Raw genomic sequence first — 27,904 nt, forward strand, 5'->3', positions numbered from 1 at the left:
AGAATGAATTAGAGTCCTAATTAATCTAATATTAATCTGCAGTTTTTTTAGACATGAATTAGAGTCCTGGTAGTATACTATTCCTTTTTGGTTATTTAAAAATCTGAAAATTTAATAAAATTTTTGCAATTTGGTGTAGCCACGTGGCGCAATTACGGCGTCTAAGCCCAACTTTTATTATATATAATATGATAATATGAAATATGATATATATATAATATAATATACGTTTAAGTTAATACAAAAAAGAAGAATTATTTTTTTTTTCCCTTAGATTAATGATAGTTACGTGAAGAGGTGATAGTTTTTAGTTTTTTAGTTTTTTAGTTTTTTTTTTTTTTTTTGAGATAAACTAACGTGAAGCAGTTTTTTTTTTTTTTTTTTGAGATAAACTACTTAATAATAAGAATAAATTAGAGTTCTGGTAGTATACTATTCATTTTTAGTTCTTTAAAAATCTAAAAATTTAATAAAATTTCTACAATTTGGTGAAATCAAGTAGCGCAACCACAGCGTCTAAACCCAACTTTTATTATATATAATATGATAATATGATATAATATAATATTATATAACATACGTTAAAGTTAATACAAAAAAGAAGAAGTAATTTTTTTTTTCCCTTAGATTAATGATAGTTACGTGAAGAGGTGATAGTTTTTAGTTTTTTCGTTTTTTAGTTTTTTTTTTTGAGATAAACTAACATGAAGCAGTTTTTTTTTCTTAGATAAACTACTTAATGATAGTTTTTTTTTTCTTTTTTTAGATAAACTACTTAATGATAAGAATAAATTAAAATCCGGGTAGTATACTATTCCTTTTTGGTTCTTTAAAAATCTAAAAATTTAATAAAATTTTTACAATTTGGTGAAGTCAAGTGACGCAACCACGACGTCTAACCCCAACTTTTATTATATATAATATAATATAATATAATATAATATAATATACGTTAAAGTTAATACGAAAAAGAAAAAGTAATTTTTTTTTCCCTTAGATTAATGATAGTTACATGAAAAGGTGATAGTTTTTAGTTTTTTCGTTTTTTAGTTTTTTTTTTTTTTTGAGATAAACTAACGTGAAGCAGTTTTTTTTTCTTAGATAAACTACTTAATGATAGTTTTTTTTTTTTTTAGATAAACTACTTAATGATAAGAATAAATTAAAATTCGGGTAGTATACTATTCCTTTTTAGTTCTTTAAAAATCTAAAAATTTAATAAAATTTCTACAATTTGGTGAAACCAAGTGGCGCAACCATGGCGTCTAAACCCAACTTTTATTATATATAATATGATATATATGGAAACAAAAGTGACTTATTTAAAGTGAAAAAATTATATTTAAGGCTCCATGTTCCTTGGATTTTATACATAAGAACATGACATTATCACAATGACGTCTTCATGCTCAGTTAACGTAATGGCGTTGAATATGAACATAGCATTTCACAAGTGGTGTGCAATTAAATATTATACTAATTATTATATTTAGGATGATTCATTTGCAAGGAGTGAATGTAGTCGGAGATCTATGAGGACTCTTCTTTTATTTTGCAGAATTTAGTACGAAATTGGGTTATTGAATTCCCAATCAAGACCTTAAATATTGAAAAAACACCCCTAGAGTGAAGACAATAAAATTATATTTGCTATTTTTTTTTTTCGCACGTGATCAGTCAAGAAAACTGGGAAAATTATAAAATAACATGCAGTATAATATGGGAATATTCTTGGAGCCATTGTTTTAGCATAGTGGAACGAATTAAATTAGTGAATGAATTAACATTCACTAATTTTCAGATTGGATGAATTAAATAAAAAGAATGAAATTTTTAGAAAACAATTTCCACTTAAGATGATAAGATGAAAAGCTCAGAACAAGAGTTAGCTGAATCTAAAGCTAAACTAGTCTAGTACCAAACCTGTTGGTATTCTGCTCCCATTAATCCTAAAATGTCAAAGTTTATATTCCTTATTTTATGAGGAATCATAAAGAAAATACTAATTTTGTTTGGTTAGACAAATGTACTACCATTGTTGGTGTAGGGCATTAGGTTTCCTAATTGAATTCAAGCCCTTGTTGGTTTGAATTTAATCATTATTGAAAAAAATAACATTATTCTTATCATATTGGTTAATACAGCTAAGTGTTTAAATTCAATTGAGAATTTAATATATTGCACCTTAGATACTGTAAGTTTTACCCAAATGTACTGTGTTCCTAGTTTTACCCAGAGGTACTGCGTTTATATTCATGAACAGCTTGTACATAAGTAGGAATTGTCACATGTCACAAATGCCTGATGCATGGATAAGTAAAAACTAGGAATTGTCACAGGAATTTCTGATTCATGAACAGCTTGTACGTACATAACTAGGAATTATCACGGGAATAAACAATTATTCTGTTAGATCAGTAGTTCTCAATTGATCTGCAAACTGATCATTATAAAAAAACAGTAAACAAATAAATAAATAAATAATTCTGTAACCTCTTGCCCAGCCGGGCTCTTACTTATTCAAAGTGAAATAATAACTATATTAATAAGGGTTTTATATTCATAAACAGCTTGCACATAACTAGGAATTGTCCCATGTCACAAATGCGTGATGCATGGATAAGGTCAACAGCTAAGTTCCTCTCATATATGGATTGAGGTAGCATGTTATATATTGTTATTATTCTACAACATTTTCATAATACTTTCACAATAAATCTTAAATGGTAAGTTGTTACTAGTTTGAATCCATTACTGAAATTATTTTTTTGCTCACCAGTAACAGCCAATAACAATCCGCTACTTAAGATTTATTGTGAAAATGTTGTAGATATTTACATTTCTCATATTGATATTACTTATGTATTGCTGAAACCCAGTAAATACCGTTTGCTTCTTTGCTGTACTAGGGAAGTTCTATTCAATGTTCACATCGAATCTCTAATGGTTTATTCAGATGGAAGTATTTAAAGATAAAAATGTTAAATTTAATTTAATTAATTTTAGTTAGCTAGAATGGTATTGTCGTCTTAAATTTCACAATTCTTTCATGTGGTCGTCGTCATGGACCATAACCTACGTATCTTGCGTCACTCAACTTTTAGGCAGTTCCATTAAAGGGGGAGTTTAAAATATAATTTTCTTCTAATTAATTGAAATTAGATGATTGTCCACATGTTTGACTAATGAATTTTGTGTAGAATGCAAATTAAAAAGTGATTTTCTTTGACCAAAAAATGGAAAAGCAATTCCAATACACACACACACACACACATATATATATATATATATATCTATATATATATATAATTCAATTTCAATGATTATTATAATATTCCTATAAAGAAATTATTTATCAAATAAAAAAGTAAAAACCCTCCTCAATTTATTTATCATGTAAATGCTGCAAAAATTGAGTTAAATATTTCAATTAATAAAAATTATATATATTTATTTTGCTTGAAGGAATAATGACTTAAAAATAAATAAAAATAATTAATTTAGTCATATATATATATATATATATATATAAGTTTGGGAAAAGAATACAAATTTCATCTCACAATACCAGTTTAAAATACACTTTGATCATCAAATATAATTATGTAACAATTACAATTAGTGAGCGATTATTATTCAGGCTCATGCAATTCATATAAGAGTAATGTAGTTAAAACAATGGTGACCATACTTATAACAATAACATTTTTATGGAGGAATCTATATTCTCGGAAAGGCTCTCAAAATGCTTGAAAAATGTAGTATTTACTTTAGTGGCAAGTTCACTCTTTTGAAGTGATGTAAAATTCTTAATATTCTACATTTGCTCAATAGAGGCTTACCAAATTAAATAGAAAGTGACACACAATTCTTGAATCTACGCATTTATCCCTTTGAGTAGCTTTTATCATGAAACATGTGAATTTGATCTTATATAACATGTTTTCAGCGTCCATAAAGCTGTCACTAATAGTCTATTTGGATGTTAAAAAAAGGAGGGGGAGTAGAGTAGAAGGAAGGGGAGTAATTCATTTACTTTGTTTGGAAGTTTTTTAAGGATGGAGGGGGAGGGGTTTGAAGGGGTTTCAACTACCTTCAACCCTTCATTTTTAATTCCCCCAAATTGGAGAGATTTGGAGGGAGAGTAAAACACATAAATTATTAAATATATAAATTACCTAATTTACCCTTATTATATTAAAAAAATTACAAGGCATTTTAACGTTAAAAAAAATCACTGTAACCCACAAGTTCTCAGTTCTCTCAAGCTTTCTGTGTTCTCTCAAGCTCTCTCGGTGCTCAAGCTCTCTCGGCTCTCTCAGCTTACACTGGCTCTCTCTCTCTCTCACAACTTCTTCACTGTTCTCTCTCACGCCTAGCATTCTCTCACAAAAGTAAACTCTATTTTTAATTTCTATTTCATGGGTTTCTTTTAAGTTGGATCAAATAACTATGTTCTTAAAATTGTGATTTTATGGGGTAATAACATGTTATTTGTGGGTGGGTTTCGGATTTGAGGGCTTTTTTTTCTTAAATTTTAAAGTTTCAAAATATTGCTCATAACGTGTTTGATAAAATGCTTGAGTGAGTCTAGATTGTGAACTTGCATAAATTTGTATATTTTGGCTATGGATCTGTGTTTCTTGTTTATTTTTATTGGGTAATTTCTTGTTTTTTGTGAAGGGGTTTCTGATTTGGGTAATTTCTTGTTTTTTTTTTTTTTTTTTTTTTTTTTTTTTTTTTTTTGTGATGATTTGCCTAATATGTTTGTTAATGATTTGCCTCAAATTAAAAAGTGGCATGTTTTAATCATTGAGATAGACGACAATCACTACCATTTTTTCCTTTTTTTTTTAATTCTTTTGAATGATAATTTTAGGTGCGAATGTAGCTCAGTTTGTGGTGCGAATGTATGTTCTAGTTCTGTTTAGAAACCAGGATATCTCATCAACAGTACTGGGCGTAGGGGTATGTAGCTCACTTTGTAGTGCGAATGTCATGTTCTAGTTCTGTTTAGAAACAGGATATCTCATCAACCAGTTAAGGGATTCATAGATCAATTTACTTGAATGAATATAATTTTCTTCCCAGTTTCATATGCATGTCAAGAAGGGAAGTCCATGCTAATGACCATTTATCTGCTTTGGCTTCTTGACTAGACTTGTCCCTTTTACTGTATTTTTCCCTAAAAGCTTACATTACATTGGTAATGTCTCACACTGGGCTTGCAGAAAGAGTCAACATGTGACTATCAATATATATTTGCAAAATGAGGAATAACTAAAAATAGCAATTTCAAGAGCATGCTTTGATAAGGTAGATTTGCTTTTTCAACTTAATTTGTTATACTTGTTAGATGAGTTGTGCTCTTCATAACATACTGGGCTTGGCTCAAGATAGGAGGCATTTTATATAAATACACTTATGCACCAAACCTTAAGCTGTTCGCCTGCCTATGGTCAAAGCCAATATTCATAGTTATGGGTCCTCCAATAAGCAACGGATTGTTGTAGTAGAGTTTAAGGTTGACTTTGTAATAAAAGGGATTACAGGGGAAGATAACAAAATTATTCCTCTTGGATTTGAGCAATGTTGCTAGGTGGCAAAAACAGTTTAGGGCATAAATGAATCTGCTAAGCCAGCTTACCCATTATGCCTTATGACTGTGCTCATTCAAAAACATATTGAGCAATGTAAGAAAGACAAACTCGAAAGGTAACTTCCCAAGACCACCTGCCCTGCTATACAACTACCTAATGCCTTTACAAAGATCCACTCCATAAGAAGAAGTCCCTAACCTACTAAAATATTCATGCCCCCTCTCCATATTTCTGCTTTATCTCAAGCCTACAAAGCCCTTTCCAGAAAATTTTTCAAAAGCCATTACTTTGGAAGAACTTGATAAAACACTCCTAACCTACTAGAGCACAAACGCCACAACCTATTAAATAGAGATGGCATATGTGAAGATCTACTAGACCCATAAACCCATATACCCACACATGCATGCACTCAATGTTAGAATACCGGTTATATGATTGAATTCACCATTTCCTAATAACTTAAAATGGCTATGAAGTTGTTTCTTTTATTTGATTTTAGTTTTAGTCATTACTATAACCATGAAGTGGCATTTCACTAGCAAGCCAAATACTTTCTAAGTTTTATATTCTTATATAATAGATTACACAAAACACATTGAATTGTAATAGCTTTGTGTTTTTATGCATATTATGGATTGTAATAGCGTTTCTGTCATGGGATAATTTTATTAGATGGATAGACAAGAGAATAAAAGGAGACGTGTATTGCAAATTTGGGAATGGAGACGTGGATTATGGGATTGGGAATGGAGACGTCGAATGACAATTGCTTATGTAGTTTGTCTTGTTACCTATTGGTTAATACTTCGAAGGAGGCCTCAAAGGAGACAAGTAACTTACTCAATTAGTAGTTTGAGTTTAGAAAGACGAAGTGTTCGCGATGAACTAATGAGAGAGATAATTGAAAATAAAAAGTGTCGTGATATTATACGCATGGGGCCTGGAGCTTTTTTAGATTTGTGTGACATGCTACGTAAAGAAGGTGGCCTCCAACCAACACAACGAGCAACGATTGAAGAACAAGTTGCCAAATTTCTTTACATATTATCACATGGTGTAAAGCATCGGGAAATATCTTTTTTTTCCCGTCGCTCTAGTGAGACTATAAACCGTCATTTCCATCAAGTGTTAAGATCTGTGATACAACTAGAAGAGAAGTTTCTGAAACAACCTGATGGATCTCAAACTTCAGTAGAAATACTCAACAGTTCTAGGTTCTTCCCATATTTTAAGGTAAAAAAAAAAAATTATTATTATACTCTAATAGCTTAATTGTGGTATATATAAAGATTTTAATATATAGAAGTAAGTGCTCAACAATTTTAGTTCTTCCCATGTCAGGATTGCATTGGGGCAATTGATGGAACGCACATTCGGGCAAAAGTTCCTATTGAAGATGCACCAAGATATCGTGGTAGAAAGGACTACCCAACACAAAATGTGCTAGCGGCATGTACATTTGATTTAAAATTTACATATGTTTTGCCTGGATGGGAAGGAACTGCGTCAGACTCAAGAATTTTAAAAAATGCATTAAGTAGACGAGATAAGCTAAAAGTCCCCCAAGGTAATTTTGTTAGAAAATATATATATATATATATATATATATATATATATATATGTATATATATAGCCATTAGTGTATAACAACATAATGAAGCATATCATTCCTATAGGCAAATATTACCTTGTTGATGCTGGATTCATGTTGAGGAGCACGCTTCTTGCACCTTATAGAGGAGTTCGTTATCACTTAAAAGAGTATTCAAGAAATCCACCACAAAATGCTAAAGAGTTATTCAACCTTCGACATGCATCCTTACGCAATGCGATTGAAAGAGCATTTGGAGTCTTGAAGAAAAGATTTCCTATAATAGCAAGCTCAAATGAACCATCTTACGGAGTTCCAACCCAGAAAAAAATAATTTTAGCATGTTGCATTTTGCACAATTACTTGATTGGTGCAGATCCGGATGATAGAATTCTTCATGAGGTGGATGAAGAAATTTTAAACAATCCTGAACCCCATGAACAGCTTGGTGCGCAAAGAGAGAGAAATAATGATGATGTTGCCCAAGGAGAGATTTTAAGAAACTTAATAGCAACTGATATGTGGAGGGATTATACATCCAATCCAACTTGATGTTATGCTAAATTTAATAATTGTAGACAAATGTTTCTAGTGAATTTGGAACTATATCTTTGTTTTAATGGGCTGATTCTCTTTAGAATTGTTTTATTATTTAATTTTCCTTTTATGGACTTATCATTTTGTATATGATACATTTAATTTGCTTGGGATAAACTATTGAATGAGTTTTGATTGTGACTTGAGAACGTGTTTCTTCCTGTGATGTTTGTGTGAGACTTTCCTCTTTAGTATGCAAAATGAATTATTCCTCTATATTGTCCTTTAAGTTGCGTTGGCAACTTTTTGCTTTCAACTTGCTTATGTTTGCCTACTTAGTTGTGTTGGTAAAATGAGCTTTTATTATTTCAACCATGGATAATGTGTAAATATATTTATTTGCTCAAATATTTTTTTATAGGTTCAAATATGTCAGAAAAAAGGACTATTGATGATGTGGTTAAGAAAGATAGAGAATATTGGACAGCTGTTATGGATGATGCACTTATTTATGCACTCTTGTATCAACATCATCTAGGTAACAGAAATGGTTCAGTCTTCACCACACATGCCTATGACAATATTGTGAAGGAATTGCGAGAAAAATTTGAAAAACCAATAGACAAGCAAAAGGTGAAAAATCGCATTAAAAACATTAAGTATAATTGGTCAGACTGTTATGATGTATTTAAGAATGGATTGAGTGGTTTTGCTTGGAGTCCAATCACCAAAATGTGGAGTGCTGAACCGGAAGTTTGGGAAAGTCTAATCCAGGTTTGTCACTCATACTCTAGGAGTTCAAGACTGTTCTTATTCAATTCCCTGTTTAATTATTAATTCAATGATCAAAATTTCTCACTTCTCATCAATTATCCTTTTAATCTAAGTGAAAATTTATCAATAGTTTCCTAGGAAATTTCTCTTTCATATTCTTCTTTGTATATAGTATTAATGCAATGATTATGACAGCCCAATCTCATTTCAAAGATTATCCTTTTAATTTAATGGTATATACTATATATTATTTTCTCCTGATTCATCTTTGGGAGTGATTTTCAAGAGCATCTTTGTGAGAGAGCTCCAATATTACCCTGCCCTGTTCATTTCCTTTTCTCTTTGGTTTAGTTGTCAAGGTATATACTTTATATAACACATGGTACATTTTGCCCTGCTCGATCAGTTCCTATGTCACAGGATGGGTTGAGTTTAAAAATTCAAACAATTAGATGGCTGGGAAAACAAATGAGTGGAATTAATGTCAATGGTCTTTGATTCAAATGGTGTTAGTACTTAGTAATCATGACAGGGGAAAGTCACTAACAAAATAATAGATTTTCTGTTCTTTACCTATTTTTTTTAATTGGTCAGACAAATATATTTCTAATGATTAATAAAATTAATAGCTTTGTGTGTAATGGGTTTATTTTGTTGTCATTTTTTAACAGGCTAAACCTAAAGCAAAAGAGCTTAAGAACAAACCAATTCCAAACTACGACAAATTGGTTGAGCTTTATGGAAAAGATAGAGCAACTGGGGAACAATCTGAAACTGCATTAGAGATGAGGCAACGGTGGGCTACTTCAACTGGAGAGGGCTCTATGGAGAACATTGAAGATATTGATCATTTAGTTGCTCAAAATGAAGTTACTTTGGAGAGCTGTGATAATGTGGGTGATAATAATGCAGGTGAAGCCTCCTCAAAAGCCAAAAAGAGAAAAACATCAAAAAATGAGGACATGGAACAAATTATGGGAGCAATTCAGGATGTTTCTTTAGCAATGAGAGAAGGAAATTCAGCACTTAGAGAAGGAAATTTAATTTTTGAGAGGAGCTTGGCACGTCTTCCCATTCCTGAGCAAGACATGTTCCATCTCTTGGATGAGATAGGAATTGATTCTAGATTGCGAATGAGGGCTTATCTCTATCTTATTAAAAATCCAGATACGTTGAGAGCTTTTATTGGCTATCCAGTGGAGGAGCGCAAGGAGCTATTGTTCACAATGATGTTCACAATGATGTCTAGTCCTTAAATTTCTCTAACAGTTAGGCAAGTAATGTTCCAAGACAATTTTAGCTTCTAAAAACCTTTTCAATTGACCATTAAACTGTAAACTCTTGGGATTAATTTTTCTTTGACACTAGCTTGTGTTTATTTTTAGTTTTTCTTTCTAAAACAAGTATGTTGACAATTATAGATATGGTCATAGCTCATTGTAACAGTGTCCTTTTTTCAGTGGCTTGAAAACTTTGTCTGCTTACATTCATTTTTATGCTTTTCACTTCTTAGTTGTCAGGCATGATACAATGTCATATGAGGCCTTTGATTCAAAAATTGGCTGTACTGCCAATGCTCACCTGCTCCATCTCCCCCACCCCTCTTATATAATTATATATCAAATTTGATTATATTAGAGCTGTAGGCATATTCGATTTGTGAGAGATGACTTCATTCGGCACAACAGCATAGCATTCTATTTAAATGGCAATAAGAATATTCGATATGTAAGAGATGACTTAATTCGGCACAATAGAGATATTAGAGATATATCAAGTCCATATTCTAGGCCGAAGCTCATATACGAGTTTTTAGCTCAAATTGATTTCTTTTCTTTTGCCTCTTTCATGGTTCTATATGAAGAAGAAATAAAGGCATGTAAAGCTATCAAGCAGCAAATAATAAATAAGGGAAATCAGGCACACTATATGACAGAGAGGTACTCCCAATTTTTTTGACGAAAAGATTTGTAGTTGTTACTCTCAGTCTCATTTTTTAAAGGAAGGTGATCATCTTTCAAGTGTAAATTTGGACTCAATTAATCATGGTTCTATGGAGAACTTCTTGTGGTCTAGAAACAAAGTTGAAGCAAGGAAATTAATTTTTAGTAAATGATTCTTCCAATGAGTTGATACACAACACCAGGGGCCCAGTGTATTCAAGTCCCCAAAAGAATTTCTGCTTCAGTTCTGTACTCTCAAAAGTTTTTCTAAAATATTATTTGTTGATAAATCCACCAAGAATCAATATTGGTTACAACAATTTTTTATCAAACTACCAAACCCATGGGATGAGATGCACAGAAAAGGTTATCTGGAATTTCTAATTTGCCAAGGCATGATATTTTTTATTAACCAAAACTCTTTATGCTTCAATGTCATTGTAAGTCCTTGCCGTAATATTCAACCTGGTGGGATGGCTGTGATTATTGAGATAGTCAAAATTCAATATTTTGTTGATTTTTTTAGTAAACAAACAAACCAAACATTGTTTTTCCTATTTTAATTATTATCAATTAAAGATGGTTTTTTTTTAATATAATAAAAAAGTAGAAAAAATATTTAATCATATACTAATGTTGATTATTTAATTCACATAAAAAAATTATCAAAAAAAAAAATATACTAACAAATTAATCATAAATCAATGTTGCAAGTTTATTTTCAAATAGGGGTAAATTTGTCTATTTTAATCATTTCCTCTCCTCTCCATCCTAATTTTTAAAACATCCAAACAAGGGGAAGGGCTAATTACTCCCTTCTCCCTTACTAATTTTAAAAACATCCAAATAAGGTGGAGGGGAATCATTCCCCTCTACCCTCCTCCCCACTACTCTCCTCGCCTCTACTCCCCTCTACTCCCCTCTACTCTCCTCCCTCTCAAAACTTCCAAACAGGCCATAAAGAAATCTTACATTCCTAAACATTTGTAATGTGATTTAGCTAATGCAAAGTTAACTAATGAGAGTTGTGCAAAATGTTTATAGATTGACAAGTGGAAGCTCATAGTACTTTTTTTCTTTCTTTGTATAATCTCATTTCCTTTCTTTTGTGTGTATTTGTTTATAAAAATATGTAATTATTATTAGTTCTTTATATTTTTTAAAGACATAAACCTTTATAAATCAGCTTTATAAAAGTTTATTTTAATTGTTTGATATCAAATGTAATTTTTAAACCAATTTCATTTTTAAAAAATGTTTATTATTTTCATAATGTCTTTTTTCTTTTGTTGTTGTTTTTTTCTTTCCTCAACATATATATATATATATATATATATATATAAATATATGTACAATATTTGAAAGAGAGAAGTAAAAACAATTGTAGTGTCAAACGTTACCTTATTTAGTTATTCGAAAACTTTTAAGAATTATATACTTTTGATAATTTAAACTTCCAAGCTTAAAAGTTTCCGCGAATTGGCATTCATGCTTTTCGAATATCTTTAGAATTTGTATATATCGAATTTAAAGCAAGATTGTACTTCAAAAATTATATAATTTTAAATTTTGAAAATAATTGTATATAAAGTTATTAAATAATTAAAGAACATTTAATTTAACCATCGTGATTGATTTTGTAATGATCAAAATACTCTTGAATATTGATAAACATTTCACTTCAATGAAAAATAAACTTTTTAATATATATATATATATATATATATATAGTGAAAATTTGAATTTAAGTTTCACATTAGTAATGCTTAAAACTCAGAAAATGCAAGAGTTGTGTTTTTACTACGTATTGGAGTTAAGAATTCCCACGTTTCGCGGGTATAGTTCGATGGTTGACGTAGTCTGTAAATTGTTATGGATATTTAAAAAAATTGTTCGATGGTTGACGCAGGGAATTTTTTTTTTTTTTTTTTTTGCTGAAATGTAAGGGGTGATTCAGTGAAGGTGTTCTAACTCTTTATAAAAGGGGATCAATGTGATCATTTCTATCTTCAAGCGGAAAAAAGAAAAAAAGAAGCTGCCAATGGGTTCTAAAACCAGTAAAAATAATGCTATGCACGGCAAGCAGGATGCCAAAGACAACCCTGGTTGGCTTGGAGTTGGAAATCAAGTCTCAAAATCAGCTGCAAAAGATCAAGCAAAAAAACGAGCCAGCCCTGCCAGCGATGCCAAAGGCACGCAGGATATGATCGGAGTTGGCTCAACATCCTCTGGTGCGACACCCGCCAGCGATGCCAAAGACATGCAGGATACGATCGGATTTGGAAATCAGCTGCAACTGGGCCATGAAAAAAAAGTCAGTCCGGGCAAAAAAAAATAAACGTGGAGATTCACATGCAGGATGACTTAACTTGGGTTTGTATCTTTCCTACGCTGTTGTTGCAGCTGTTGTTGTTCCTCCTCTGCCTTATTTCGTTTTTCCTTGTTTTTTGTGTCAATAACCCTACTCCTATGATTATGAATGCGGGGATGAATGAGTAGGTGAAACGCTAGTTGTGCATTTTTATTTCCTATTATCTTATGAATGAAACTATATTTCAACCAAGAAAAACTATAATTTAACCCACACAATACAAGTATCTAAGCTGCAATCTTGTTATCCTTGGCATTATGAGACATAGTAATTCGATGAAGATTTGGAACCAAAGGGATGAGCTAGCCTTGGTTCCTGAATCTTAATCCTTGCCATCAAGCGCTCATTTCTGCACAGTAGACAATATATTTCTAACATATTATTATTATTATTATTATTTATTTTTTTATAGATATGATAGATTTTCAACTTATGAGATCCACTACATGATAATTGTTGAAACTTACCAATTGAACTAACTAAAATTTATATATGTTTTCTAACATTAAGACATAGTCCTCAACAACTGGTGGAAATTCTTATTGTCTACTATACAATATCATCAAAATAAAGCATATAAACCTTTTCCATTTAAAGCTGCAACAGCCTAGTGCAATTTCATAATTCTAAATACCAGTCTTCCTTTTGGTTAATCAACATTCAAGATTCAAGAATGAATTATAAATTTTGCTAAGATGAACATTGTAGTCCAATAGATATGGACACCAGTCTTTTATTGCAATGAAGAGGTTTTTGGGCACCAGTCTTTTATTGCAGAATCTTAAAATATCAGTTATAAATCGTTCATAAAATCAAACGGATGTTATTATTCAATTGAAAAACAAAGGGTCATTAGCTTGAAAGGATTAAAGTGTACTGTATCACTTGTAGATAACCAACCACCAAATAACCTCAAAAATACCACTCTCTTTGTACACTCTGTTTGTTTTAGCGTTAATATTTTTTGGAAAATGGTTCATTTTCCAAAGAGGATTTTTTGGAAAACTATTTCATTTTCTAGTGTTTAGTAACGACCATGAAAATGAGCTTGAAAATGTTTTCTAATGTTTAGTATGCAATTTAAAAAAAAAAAAATATATATATATATATATATTTCTTGTATAATTTAAAACATGTGTATTATGTAAACCAACTAATGTCATCAATATAAATTAAAAAAAAAAAAAAAAAACCAAGAATTAATTTGGTTTTCATACTAAAATTTTGACAATAGATACAATCAAAATTACTTGTCAAATTTTCATGATCTTTACCACTTATCTTACTCATATATATGGACAATAACGTGTACACACACACACACACACATACACACACACACACACACATATATATATATATATATATATGAACCGTACATACATATAGAGCCAGCTCTATACTAGAAGCAAGTGTTGGGGTCGCCTAAGGCCCTAAGTAAAAAAAAAAGGCCCACAAATTTTAACCAATAGTATTATTTTTTTTTCATTATAATTGTATTAATTAAGCTCAAATATTAGTCAATAAATAAAATAATATTTTTTATCAAATGAAAAAAAAAAAAATTTAAAAAGGAGAGAGAAATGCTACATTCACAATATTTCAATTTTCACCTTAAGCCTCCAAATACATTAAGGCACCCATGCATACATAGCGCATAAAAAGCAATGGGTCTCCTCCTTATTTTATATATATATATATATATATATATATGTTTTGCACTTTTATGTGTGAAAAGAAGTATCTTCTACCAAGAATCCATCAAATTGAAAATTTCTTAGAGAAAAAAAAAAAATCATGCTTAAAATTCAAAGCAAAGAGAAGAGAGAGAAAGTGAGAGAGAGAGAGAGAAGGTGCCAAAAAATTATATTTCCCGCAACTACAGAAGAATATAATATTTATAGGAGATGCAACGAGTGAGAGAGAGATTGTTTTCCATATGTTTTTTTTTTTTTTTTTTTTGGAAAAGAATCTATAGAAAATAAGCCATATTTTTTTTAGGATTTTCTATTGACTAAAGATTGTTTTTCGTTGACCAGTTTCTTTTGTGTGTGTGTGTGTGCTACTAAACACTAGAAAATGTGAAAAGCTATCTTTACAAAAAAAATTTCCAACGAAACAAACAGAACGGTAGTTTCAGCCTAAGTGTATCAACTAAATACTATAAATAAACAAATAAAGGCGAATAGTCAACAAGGTGGTCAATATTATATCAATTAATACTGACGCTCGTTTAAAATGTGCCAAATAAAACACTAGCTTGTACTAGTTGTATTGAAGATTTTTCTAGTGTTTCAGCTTGTAATGACGTATCAGCTGATACTGTAAAAAAACTGAAAAAAAAAAAAATGTTAAAAGCATTTTATTTAAGCTAATACATTAGGTTAATGTTCTTAGACTAATATTTCGGCTTATAAAATATGTGGATTTTAAGTTTTTTGTTGATAAACATACGAATAAATAAATTATGCATACATAAATAAATACAACCTCACACACTCATATATAATGGTAACCTTGAAATGGTACACGGGTATGAATTGGTATCAAAATATTTCGATTCCTTGGTGGCCTCAAGGGGTTGGCTTATTGGTTCTTTAAGACGTTATGATTACCATGAGATCCTGGGTTGGAAACCTCCTCAAAGAATTCCTTCTTGTAATAATCTGATTGCTATTAATGGTTAATGTAGTTAGTGTCTAGTGATAATCGGTGTATATACATAATTATTTTTAACTTAATATGTTTTGTTTTCTCTAAAAGAAAAGAAAAAATCAAATACAACAAAAATAGTCCAAACCACAACAAGAATAGGCCAAATAACAACAAATGAACAAAATATTCAAGAAAAAACTCATTCAAAAACAAAAAATAAAAACCCCTAATCATTCAAATTCATAACTCATTGAACCCACTCTCTATAAAAACAATCCCTAATTTTATTTTTCTTAAAAAAATAGTGAACAAGAGAAATAAAGTACTCATGAGTTATCCTCAGTAGCGCCAATAGGTCTGCTCTCCTCAATTACTTGGCTTGTTGTTGCAGCTCGTATCATCTGTTATCCTCTCTCTCTCTCTCTCTCTCTCTCTCTCTCTCTCTCTCTCTCTCTCTCTTCTCTCTCTCTCTCTCTCTCTCTCTCTCTCTCTCTCTCTCTCTCTCTCTCATTTTTTCTCTTCTTTTATAGTCATTTAGCCTCTTTCTTTGCAATATTACTTTTAACTCAGCATTCTCAGTTCTCATTTTTTTTTTTTTTCTTCCCTTACCGGCTCCTTTTTATTTTTGATTTTGTTAGTTTTAAATTTTAACCCCTTTTACCTTTTGGCTGGTGCGCAACTCTTGAATTTTTCTTCCTCTCTTCTTTTATTTTTAAGTTATAGGACATAATAGACTACCAGAAAAAAAAAAAAAAAAAAAAAAAAAAAAAAAAAAAAAAAAAAAAAAAAAACTATTTTAATTAACTATTGTGATTTGATAGAATTATTTTTAATATTTTATATGACTATTAGATTTTATATAATTTAAGTTTCGTAACAGTTATCTTAAAAAAAAAAAAAAAAAATTCGTAGAACCGTAACAGCCACCTGATACACCGCATACCATCACTTCCTATGGACTCTAGATTCCCCGTGTAAACCTTCAGTTCATTGAATACAGTGTTTGCCTCCCCTTTGCATTCTCTTTGCTCTTGGTTATTTCTTTACCTCGTCTCTCTTTCTTTCTACCTTCGTGTAATACAGCTTTATTAACAGATAGATTACAGACTTACACTTGGAAAAAAAAAAAAAAAAAATTTGTAGTAAAGATATTTTATGCCTTCGAAGAGTCTTTTCAATATTAATATGCCATGACTGGAATTTCATAATCCAATTAGGGAATTAAAAAAAAAAAAAAAAAAAAAAAAAATCCAACTGGGAACTGCAAAGACGAAATAAAAGTCGTCCTCAGATCTCCATCTACGTTCACTCCACTTCAACCCCGTGTGAATACCTTCATATTCAACGCGAAATAGCCAATCTTTCCAGTCCTAGGATTTAATATCCCCAACGAAAACGCAAGGCCATGCACATGGCGACCTTTAAATTAAGCTTCGTACTCATGAAGTTTTTATACTCGAATGAAAACTGTAGGCAACTTAATCTAGTCATGCACCAACTCTTGAATTTTATTTACTATATCAACAATTCCAGGCCTTATATCTTCAATGACTCTCTCACGTTGACTCTGTCTCTCCCTCTCTCTCTCTCGTTGACTCTGATCACATTTTACGCGCAGGAGACGTGCAAACTGATCGTACTCTGTACTAGGAATATAAGGTTAGGGTTTGTCTTTTCCCAATATTAGTCAATTACACTTTTACCCCAAGATATTAAGAATACAATTAAAGTATTGTATGCTCAAAATATATAATTTAAAATTCCTAGAATTTAATTATTTTATGAGTTTAACAAAAACCAACATAAGTTCCTTAAGGTTTATCTAACTTCTAAAAATCATTACATCATAATTATAAGTGAAATTTTGACTATAAAAAAAAAAAAAAAAAAAAAAAAAAAAGTATATTGCAAATTACACCCCTTAAGAGTGTTTCGATTTAACACCCTGAAATTTCAAAATTTAGAATTTAACCCCTGAAGTTTGGGGGTTTTTGGATTTTATACCCTTATATTTCAGAATTTGAATTTTACTTCCTAAAGTTTGGGAGTGTTTGCATTTTACATTTCCAAATTTTGAAACTTTAGAGTGTAAAATTTAAATATCCCCAAATTTCAGAGAGTAAATTTCAAATTTTGAAACTTTAAGGTATAAAATTCAAACATTTCCAAACTTTAGGAGTGTAATCTACAATTTACTCAAAAAAAAAAAAAATTACAATATGGTTTATTCATACCTAAAAAGAACCCTAACAAATAAAGACAATATAATGGATATTCTATCTTTCTATGAATTTCTAGTATTTACATGAGTGGCATTTTGTTGTCCATACATAACATATGGGCAAAAATGGCCCATTAGCATTAATTTTTGAAATATTTAGCAACAGAGCACTGTTTCGGAAATAATTAGGGAAATACCACTTTTTCCGAAAACGCCGCTATAGGGCCCGAAAACGCCGCTATAGGGCTTAAAAAACGCCACTATAGGGCCCCTTGAACCTGTTATGGGGACTTACAAAAAAAATTTTGCAGGAAAACGCCGCTATAGGGCCCAAAAACGTCACTATAGGGCTTAAAAACGCCACTATAGGGCCCCTTGAAACTGTTATGCTTACAAAAAAATTTTGCAGGAAAACGCCGCTATAGGGCCCAAAAACGTCACTATAGGGCTTAAAAACGCCACTATAGGGCCCCTTGAACCTGTTATGGGACTTATAAAAAAAATTTTCAGGAAAACGCCGCTATAGGCCCGAAAAAGTGGTAGATTGCTATATAGTTCGGAAACAGTGTTTCTGAGCAAATTATTTCCAAAATTGATGGTAATGGGCCATTTTTGCCTAACATATGTGTAAACTTTGACAAAAGTAGGCCCAAACTAGTTAATTCAAACACAACCGGCCGGTTAAAATGTTGGGTTGGGCTGGGTCAAGTACGAGACCCAACTTTGACTTAAAAAACAAGTTTTTGCATTATTTCTTAATTATTTAAAGGTAATGTGCAAAGTTTCTCTTTTGGGGAAAAGACAATTACAATAAGTTTTTTGAACTTTCTTAATTTAGAGGCGCAAAACCTCTTAAGCATTCCCAATGTTACAGTTGCTTCTTAATCAACTTTTAACGTTGACATACGATATTTAGTATTTATGGTAATGATATATTGTATGTAAAACAATTTATGGTCCAAAATATTTAGTATATTTTTTTCGATCGTTTATGGTGATAAAATCATTAATAGACTATGAATTGTGTAAACTTAATAATTTAAATTTTATTTTGCATATTTTGTGATCTGCTTTCTTATTGTATTGAAAGGAAGATAAGGACAATATGATCATATTATTATTATTATTCCTATATGTAAAAAACACAGGTGAACTTGTAACTTGATTAATCCGACGAATTTGCAAAGGTTACATGTGTGTATGGATGTATGTATGTGTGTGTTTGGAGACATATATATATATATATATATATATATAAACTATAAAGGCAAAAATACCATTTTCATCCCTACATTTTGAGGTTATTGTCAATTTGGTCTCTATATTTCAATAACAATTAATTTGATCGCTACTGTTAATTCACAAATAAAATTGATTGCAAATTGAAAATAATATAGACCAAATTAATTACTACCAAAATGCATGCATCAAATTTGATAATGCTCTCAAAATGTAGGGACCAAAATGATATTTTTGCTAAATAATAAATTATTATTTTTCAATTATTACTCTTATATATATCATATGTAGCTTAGGTTGTTCTCACAAGTAAAATTTTTCTTAGCAAGACAATTTAAATTACACCCTTTTCCGGGTATAATTCTCCATAAATAGTGGCAAAATCAATATTTTTTTTTCAAGGAGGAAAAATTATACATGCTTATAGGGAAATATATCTTGAAATTTGAAAAAACCTTTGATTAAATGGGCTGTAAATGGTATAAATGTAATAAAATGATGCAGTAGTTAATTAGTTATATAAATTTAATTAAAAATAATTTTTATAACAATTGAGGAGCCATTAGTTTAAAAATTTTATAATATGTATTTTTATTTTTTATTAAATATATATATATATATATATATATATATAAAAGAGGGAGGAATTTTAAAAATTCAAGTCTGATAGCATGTTAAGAAAGTTGTATAACACGAAGATAGAAAGAAAAGAGAGGTAGAGAAGAAACAAAACGCACTTTACTTGTAATTGGATAGATCTAGGATGTGTTTAATACTTCAAAGAATAAGAATTCAAGTCTAGTATTGAAGCCATGCAAATCTGTCCAAGAAACAATTGAAGAAGTGCTAATTCATTAAAACTCAACAGCTACTTGATAAATAGCTATCTATCGAGGTTTAATAAGGCTCGACAAATACTATCTATCGAGGTATATATCGAGGTTATGGGAATTCAGATTTCCAGATCTGATTTTCAGCCCATGCTTATATATTTGTGTAGGGTTTCTTTTCTCACAACTCTAAACATATATAAGGCTTATTTTAGAGGCTGTCACATGAGAAAATACAAGGAGAACATATGCAAAAGGTGACTGATGCCTTATTCTCTCTGAAAGAAGCTATTGCATCTTTGCGCCTTAGGGTTTTTGTAATCAAGTGCTTCTTGATCTTCATTGTTGATAAAGTGAAGAAGTTTGCAGCCAACATCTTCTTCAAGTTGATGTGTTAGTCACGTATTGGGAGCAGTGCAAAAAGGATGGCATTCATATATTAAAGAGTTCAAAGGTTTTGAAGCGGTAGAAGATTTTTGCTGTGAGTTCATCTACGGGAATTGTAGAGTCTAGAGACAAAAGTTTTGTATTAGATCTGAAACTTCTCTTTACTAGAGTGGATTGCTTTTCGGGAAGATTTCCCCCCAGGTTTTTTACTGTGAAACTAGTTTGTTTCATTGGTTTTTTTAGGTCATCATATCTTGTCTTATTTATTTTTTCCGCTGCATGATTTTGACATGATTTTGATGTTTGTTTGTTTTAATAAGTTTTATTCTTAGTAAATCTAATTAACAAATTGGGTTTAAAACTTGTTAATTCTATCAACCGGGGTCTGAATTTCCTAATATAGGGGTTCAAATGAAACCCCTGGACCTAGTAAATTTTTTTTTTTTTTTTTTTTTTTATATATATAAATTTCTTTACAAAAATTTATTTAACTCCCCCTAAAATAAATATTTGAGCACCTTGACCATAAATTTTTTTTTAAATCTAGCTAAAATAAACTTGAATATGATCATTTTAATACTATTTTCACAATAATTTCACAATAGAGGGTAAGTGACAAGTTGTAACTAGTTTTTATTTTGACCCACAACTGACACCACTTTTTTACCTTTCCTTTTTGCTAATATATCACTTTTTTTACCTACCTTTAACAACTTGCCACCTATATTTTGTTGTGAAATTTTTGTGCAAGTGTTGTGTCAACAGCACTACTCTTAAAATATTTAATTTTATAATAAAAAAAATGTTTCAAATTTTTGCTCGTTTTAAAAATAAATAAATAAATAAACCTTCTATCTGGGACTCTAGCTTACTTTTCCGTTGACAACAAAATGAAGTTCTTTTTACCTGCACTTTTCTTCTTCATTAGCAAAAAATTACACTACCATTCCAACCAACTGATCTATACTTATATCTATGATTTCTTTCTTCATTCTCTCTCTCTCTTTCTCCAATTTATGTTTTCTTAGCTTTTATCTTTGTTTGATCAAGTAGTTTTCTTAGCTTTTATCTCTGTTTGCTCCAATTCTAAGAGAGTGACCATGTGTATGCATGGTTAAAAAAACTGTACACTTTAAAAGTAAAAATTTATATCAGTTTATTTTTTTTCTTAGTTCACATTTACTCCTAGTCCCACTCCTAGGTTTGTTATTACTCTTCTCTATCATATATTTTTATTTAATTAATATTACATATAAATATAATAAGTTATTATGCATTCAATGGTTGTTGTCTTACTGATCTTCAAACTATTAATAAATTTTTTATACTATTACACGATATAGTTGTATTGTATACTAAATTGTATATAATATGGAAGTTGTATACACACAAAAAAAAAAAAAAAAAAAAAAAAAAAAATTAATCATTTTATTTTTTAACCACCCCCATGATAAATTCTTGACTTCACCATTATTGACCTCCCTAGAAAAAAAATCCTAGAGCTGCCATTGATCATAATGTCCTTCAATGAGCCCATTATCAGCACGAAATGACCACCTCCTCGTTATACCATGTGCTGGATCCTTCCTCCTATGTATCGGCTTGGTCCATATAGCAGAATTGAGAAGGAAATGACAAGAAAGATGGTACAGTCGTAGTTGCTAGTGCTGATTATAATTGGGCATTTTGTGTTTGGGTCAATTTATAACTTCCTTTTTTAACACACATAAAAACAGCTTCATTCCCTCTTGGGTTTCTGTGTCGGCCTCTACTTCTCGGTGTGTATGTGCATGCGCTAAATTCTCAAGCTCACGGGCTAGGCTCTTATAGGGCCTATTAAGGGTTAATCTTAGTTTTTTTAATTAAACATTAAGAGCATAGTTTTCTGAATTGTACAATATGCAATACGTATCATACAATACTTATCATATCGTATCGTATATAAAAAGTTTAGTATTGTATCAGCCTATCGTAAGTACTCATGAATTATACAATATAGTGTGTATCATATAAATCGTATCATATTAGAAAATCATACGTATCGTATAATACATAGAAAAATACTTTAAAATGAGATTTTTAGTTAAAATTTGTACTTTTTTTTTAATCTAACAAGTTATTAGACTTGTTTTTAACACAAAATTATTAGGTTACTTAATTTAACCTAATAAAATAACATATTCATAAGTTTTTTTTTCTTTTTCCCCTCTTTCTCCTACAAAATTTGGACTACATATTACACCCTTACACTTTACTTTAATATTTACAAATTTATTTTCTATACTATGAATTAGATAGTAATTGGAAATATTTTTAATTTTTAATTTTTTTTTCATTATTGTTATAAGTCCAAGAAACAAGAATGCCAAGTAAAATGATTTTTTTTTTTAATAAAAAAAATCATTAAAATAAAATGAACAAGAAAATATAGTAAATGTTAATGACGATGAAGAAAATTTTAATGAAGAAATAAGTTTGCAAAATGATAAACATGATAATAGTTGACTTAGATGGGGTTGATTAGGCAAAATGATGAATATGATGAAAATAAATTATTATTTTTGGGTCATGTAAAGTTTTATTTAAAACTATTTTGTGTTGGCTTTATTTTCGTGCCAAATTTGATTGTAATTATGTTCAATTTTTTGTACTCTGTATTTTTTGTGGGATTTTATTGCAAGGGTTGTGTGTGAAAGAGAGTATGAAGACTCAAGGCAATTGAAGACCAAAGAAGTTTTCGCAGGTAGCTCACGAGTAGCCTTCCCACGAAGTGAAGCATGTGCTTAGCACATGACTGGAATGCGAAAAGTCATGACAGATGGTGACAACTGGTTTTCGCAAGTGTCTCGTGGATAAGGCCTTCTTGCGAGATACCCGCGAAACATTCTGTTTTGCCAATTTGTCATATATGATACACCCTGTCCCTACCCACACTATATATAACCACATTACCCACATATGTTTAGGAGTGCTTTCAGAGAGAAAACCATAGCCACTACTCTTGAGAGTGAGAGATTGTTATACTCACAATTCTCAACACAATCCATTATGGTTTTCCTCAATTACTACCTCTCTATTTCTAAATCCTTGAGAGGTTGATAGCCCAAACACTTACCACACCTATTCTAAGTGTAAAGTGAGGTTTTGGTGCAGCTGGGAAGCATTGGAAGAGGCCATTTATTTGGTGGATGCAATCGGGTTGAATTGCATGATCCGGAGAGCTAGAAAAGACAAGGCTTGGCGAAGTTAGTTTGTAGCAGGAGCTTGGAGGGCTTGAGTACATGGGATAAACTAGGCTTGGAGGGTGGTGGAGAGGTTTTTCACCAAGTTCTTTGGTTTCCTCTTCGATAACACATCAACGTGTTATCTTGTTTTTGTATTCTTCTGCCCTACTCTTTTAGCTTTCATTTTACTGCTGTGATTTGATGAATATGGCTTAGAGTAGTTATATTGTTTATCCGCTAGCATTTACTCTATTCTGCACTTAGTTTAAGTTAGAGTAAAATTAACCGAGCCGCAATTTTTAATTTAGGGGTCTAAACAGCTTGTGTTTTCACACATTTTCGAGTTTTTAGGACATTTGTAATATATTATCACTTTTAAATTTAAATAATTTGAATGTGTATGCTATAAACATATGCTATCTTGTTAAATATTATTAGATAAGTGATGAATAAATTAGCCATTAGTTGAATATATTCAAAATTTATAATGAATATTCCCTTTATATATGTATATTTATAATACTTTTAAAAAAATTTATTAAGTATTTTTATATCTTATGATACACGATATAATACGATACATGATACGAAAAAAATAAAAAATTGATTCATCACTATACGATTCACGTTTTGACAACTATGATTAAGAGTTATGTAAGGTTGAATTTATTCAACCATCTTATTGGCTTTATTCCGTGCCAAATTTGCTTGTAATTCAGCATTTAGTAACCCTGTATTTAGGTGGGTTTGATGTAAGGGTAGTGAGTGAGATAGAGTGAAGTTTGCTCAAGAGTGTGCAAGAAAACAGAGTGTCGCGGCTGGGTCTCGCGGGTGACTCGCGGCTTCAAGCCGCCAGAAGCAACCTCACGTGCCAAGCATGTTGGAAGGTGAACAGTCTGCTAGCTGAAGCACTACAGGACAAAACAGAACAACTGGCCATACGGTTATCTCGTGACTGGATCTCGCGACTTAGTCAAACCGCGAGGTCAAGCCGCGAGCCACCCCTGTTTTGTAGAATTCTGACGTTTCACATTCCTCTCCACTCCAGTATAAATACCCCTATTACCCACGATTGAAAGAGAGCTTCCAGAGAGAATTTTGAGAGAGAAACCCTAAAGAAAAACCAGATTGTTTCACCCACAATCTCTACCTTAGAATCTCTTCAAATTCCTCAACTCTCTTCCTCTCCATTGTCAAATCCTTGAGAGGCATTATACCAAACCAGGTTCTCACCATCATCATCATTGTGAGTCTATTGTTTGGATTTCTGGGAAGCAGTTAGGAAGGAACCAATCTTCATTGGTTGATGCTACGGTCTAGTAGCGGAATCCGGAAAGCTAGAAAAGAAAAAGGTTCGGCGCAACCTCGTTGGAGCAAGAAGCTTGGAGGGCTTAGGTGCACTGGGTAGATTAGGCTTGGAGGGTCTATTGCTGTCCTTGTATCCCAACTATATTTTCTAGTGGATTGATTATCGCTTGGAGGGCGGCAAAGAGGTTTGTCGCCAAGGACTTCGGTTTCCTCTTCGATAACACATCGCGTGTTGTCTTTGTGTTTGCATCTTCCTTCCTCTATCTTTGCCTTTAAATTATCTACTGTGGATTTTATTTTGTTATGGCTTAGATAGTATTTAATCAATTTCGTATGATAGCATATGTTAAGTTTCCGCACACTAGTTGTTTGACATATTGCTTGAATTGATTAAGTTGTTATTTGGGGGTCTAAACGTTCAAAGATGTTTTTACACGTTTTTGAACTTTCAATTGGTATCAGAGCGGGTACACTGATATTGGTTTCATTACCATTGTGTGATCCTTGACTCCCTTTTGAGATGGATAGGTCTCAATCCCTAAATGCACCTCTATATTTTGATGGTAGTAATTATGCTTTTTGGAAGGTTCGAATGAGAGCTTTTCTGTGTTCTATTGATGAATCCGTTTGGGATGCTGTTGAGATTGGTTGGACCAAACCAGAGGCACCCAAATCCACATGGGATAAGGCAGCACTTGCTGCATCTAATGCTAACAGTAAAGCACTCAATGCTATTTTCTGTGGTGTGTCTCCAGATGAATTTCACAGGATTTCTCATATTACCGTGGCCAAGGAAGCATGGGAGATTTTGGAAACTACCTATGAAGGCACGAAGAAAGTGAAAGACACCAAGTTACAAATGCTGACCACTCGGTTTGAGGAGCTCAAAATGAGTGAGGATGAGTCTTTTGACTCTTTTTATGGGAAGTTAAATGAAGTGGTTGTCAGCAAGTTTAACTTGGGGGAGAAAACGGAGGACTCGAAGATTGTAAGGAAGATCCTTCGATCATTGCCGGAAAGTTTCCAAGCTAAAGTGACAGCAATTGAAGAGAGCAAGGACCTCGATGACATCAAAGTGCAAGAGCTGGTTGGTTCTCTGCAGACTTATGAGATGTCACTGCCCAATCAACGGAAGAGTAAATCTCTTACTCTAAAGACCATTAATGAGAAGGTAGAAGATCAAGACTCATCGGGAGAAGATGTGATTGACAAAGATGTTGCATACCTTGTCAAAAATTTCAAAAAGTTTTTGAAATTCAAAAATAATGGCAAATTTGATGATAAAAGAAAATTCCAAAGTTCTGGAAGGGAGAAAAGGGAATTCAAAAGGAAAGATGGAAAAGAATCCTAACCTACACAAGGTGTCACTTGTTTCGAATGTAATGGGCATGGACACTTCAAGAAGGAATGTCCGAATTATTTGAAATCGAAAGGTAAAGTGTATGCCACGACCTTGAGTGACTCGGATTCGTCTGACTCAGAGTCTGAAGAGAGCTGTGATGGAGAGGGGAACTATTCGGTTTTTATGACTATAGCTCATGTTGAGTCTTCAGATGAGCTGAACCTGCTTGTGCGAGACCTTGGAGAACATAGTGATGATGAATCACTAGGACTTATTGAAGAATCGGATGCTGAAGAAGATGGAAGTACAGCAAATCTTCAGGAGAAGTATAACTCACTCTTGGAGAAGTCCGGGGAATACACAAGGGTGGCCAAGGCTGCTGTGAGAAAAATGAAGAAGGCTGAGGAGGACTACAAAAGTCTCCTAATCCGATATAAGGAGGCCAAATGTGAGATAGAAACTCTGAATGGAGAGTTGTCCGAAGCTTACACAAAAGTAAGATTTCTTGAGAGTGAGGTTGTGCAAGCAAATGCTAGAGTCGAGAGGGTCACCACCAAGAAGCTAGATGATGTAATCTCATCTCAAAAAAGCTTCTCAGACAAATCCGGATTGGGATATACCGGAGGAGGTAGTTCGTCTGGAAATGTTAGTAAAGGAGTGAAGTTTGTAAAGGCTGAAGCTCCAGTTGTAGCTAACCTTACTGGTGAGAAGCTCGAGGTGGAGGAGAAGAAGAATTTGGTGAACCAACGGATGTTAAATCCTCGCAATCAGTTTGCAGACAGATCTGAATCTCGTGCCAAGTCACGTCCTCGACCACAAAGAGGTCCTAGAGGAACCTATGTGTGCCACTATTGCGGACTTCAAGGGCATACTCGACCGAATTGCCAAAAGTTGAGAGCAAAGAATAGTGCAACTCCTCAAAGGTCAGGAGGACCTAGAAATGATAGAAGAATTTGGGCTGGAGATCAATCTAGAGATCAGAATGGTGATCCCGGAATGATGAACGTGATGAAGATGATTGGTGCATTCACCAACTGCTTGGAGAGCTTCTCACGAAGGTTTGAAAGCCCTAACTTCCGTACCCAATCCTATAAGGAAATCACCCCAAACGCAAGTGACGTGAGGGTGAATAAGGGTACTCATGCATAAGCATTACAACATGTCCATGCATTAATACTTCCTATGCTTTGTGACTATGTTTGTTTGTTTTGCTTGCTATTTTTGCTGTTTTGATTGTTTGCTTGTCTACTTGTGAATTTGTTTAATTTTGTCGTATCAATCTTTTTGTTTATTGTGTCAAAAATCCAAAAACCATATAAAAATTAGAAAATCAAAAAGCTTGATTGACTTTGTTGAGCTTTTGTCTCAAAACTTGTTTTGCCTTGTACCTTTGTGCTAATGGCTTTGTGCATTTTCGAACATTACTTGTTTTCATGCACATATATCTCTGTGGGAAAAATCTTGAAATCTTTGTGATTGTTGTAAATAGATCTTCAAACTTGTCATGAATGATTAGTGAATGGTTTTGTTGATCTTGAGACTTGCATAGACTTGTGTCTATATATCTTCCCACTCTTTATTTTTGTTTTGTTAAAAAGAGCTCACCAAATGTAAATCTCCAAATGAAAAGAGATATTGAGCTGCAAAAGCCTGTCACACATTCTAGTATTTGACTAGGAAAAAGGGTAAGCGACCTTATATTGAAATGAATGTTTATTCAAAAAGCCAAAGGCTTATTCCTTAAAGTGAAATATCATATATCACTCTCACAATGAGAGGTGATTGTCTCAAAAGGATCAAAAAGATCAATTGTTTTGATTGAAAGTGGAGTCAAATGTAAAGCTCCAAATCATGTTATCAAGTTTATGTGGGAGGTCAT

The 27,904-nt window shown here is 31.9% G+C and overlaps 2 protein-coding genes across 2 annotated transcripts; both read left to right on the forward strand.

Moving 5' to 3' along the window:
- The first annotated feature begins 6,536 nt into the window (after window positions 1–6,536).
- On the forward strand, window positions 6,537–7,876 carry LOC115972630 (putative nuclease HARBI1). The gene is made up of 3 exons (XM_031092967.1): window positions 6,537–6,836; window positions 6,945–7,170; window positions 7,280–7,876. Exons 1-3 carry the CDS (start codon window positions 6,537–6,539, stop codon window positions 7,744–7,746), a joined length of 993 nt encoding a protein of 330 aa, XP_030948827.1. The 3' UTR covers window positions 7,747–7,876.
- Window positions 7,877–8,160: 284 nt separating this feature from the next.
- On the forward strand, window positions 8,161–9,761 carry LOC115972640. Its single transcript, XM_031092978.1, has 2 exons — window positions 8,161–8,505; window positions 9,177–9,761. Exons 1-2 carry the CDS (start codon window positions 8,161–8,163, stop codon window positions 9,759–9,761), a joined length of 930 nt encoding a protein of 309 aa, XP_030948838.1.
- Window positions 9,762–27,904: the final 18,143 nt, after the last annotated feature.

The sequence above is a fragment of the Quercus lobata genome, chromosome 2 (assembly GCF_001633185.2).
Source record: "Quercus lobata isolate SW786 chromosome 2, ValleyOak3.0 Primary Assembly, whole genome shotgun sequence".
Classification (NCBI taxonomy): Eukaryota; Viridiplantae; Streptophyta; class Magnoliopsida; order Fagales; family Fagaceae; genus Quercus; species Quercus lobata.

What these genes read in the sequence shown, in the direction of transcription:
- LOC115972630 (XM_031092967.1), top strand. Translation starts at nt 6,537, where the DNA reads ATGGGGCCTGGAGCTTTTTTAGATTTGTGTGACATGCTACGTAAAGAA. An exon ending in GGTTCTTCCCATATTTTAAG is followed by an intron (nt 6,837 to 6,944) that starts GTAAAAAAAAAA and finishes TTCCCATGTCAG; the next exon opens with GATTGCATTGGGGCAATTGA. An exon ending in TAAGCTAAAAGTCCCCCAAG is followed by an intron (nt 7,171 to 7,279) that starts GTAATTTTGTTA and finishes TCATTCCTATAG; the next exon opens with GCAAATATTACCTTGTTGAT.
- LOC115972640 (XM_031092978.1), top strand. Translation starts at nt 8,161, where the DNA reads ATGTCAGAAAAAAGGACTATTGATGATGTGGTTAAGAAAGATAGAGAA. An exon ending in TTTGGGAAAGTCTAATCCAG is followed by an intron (nt 8,506 to 9,176) that starts GTTTGTCACTCA and finishes ATTTTTTAACAG; the next exon opens with GCTAAACCTAAAGCAAAAGA.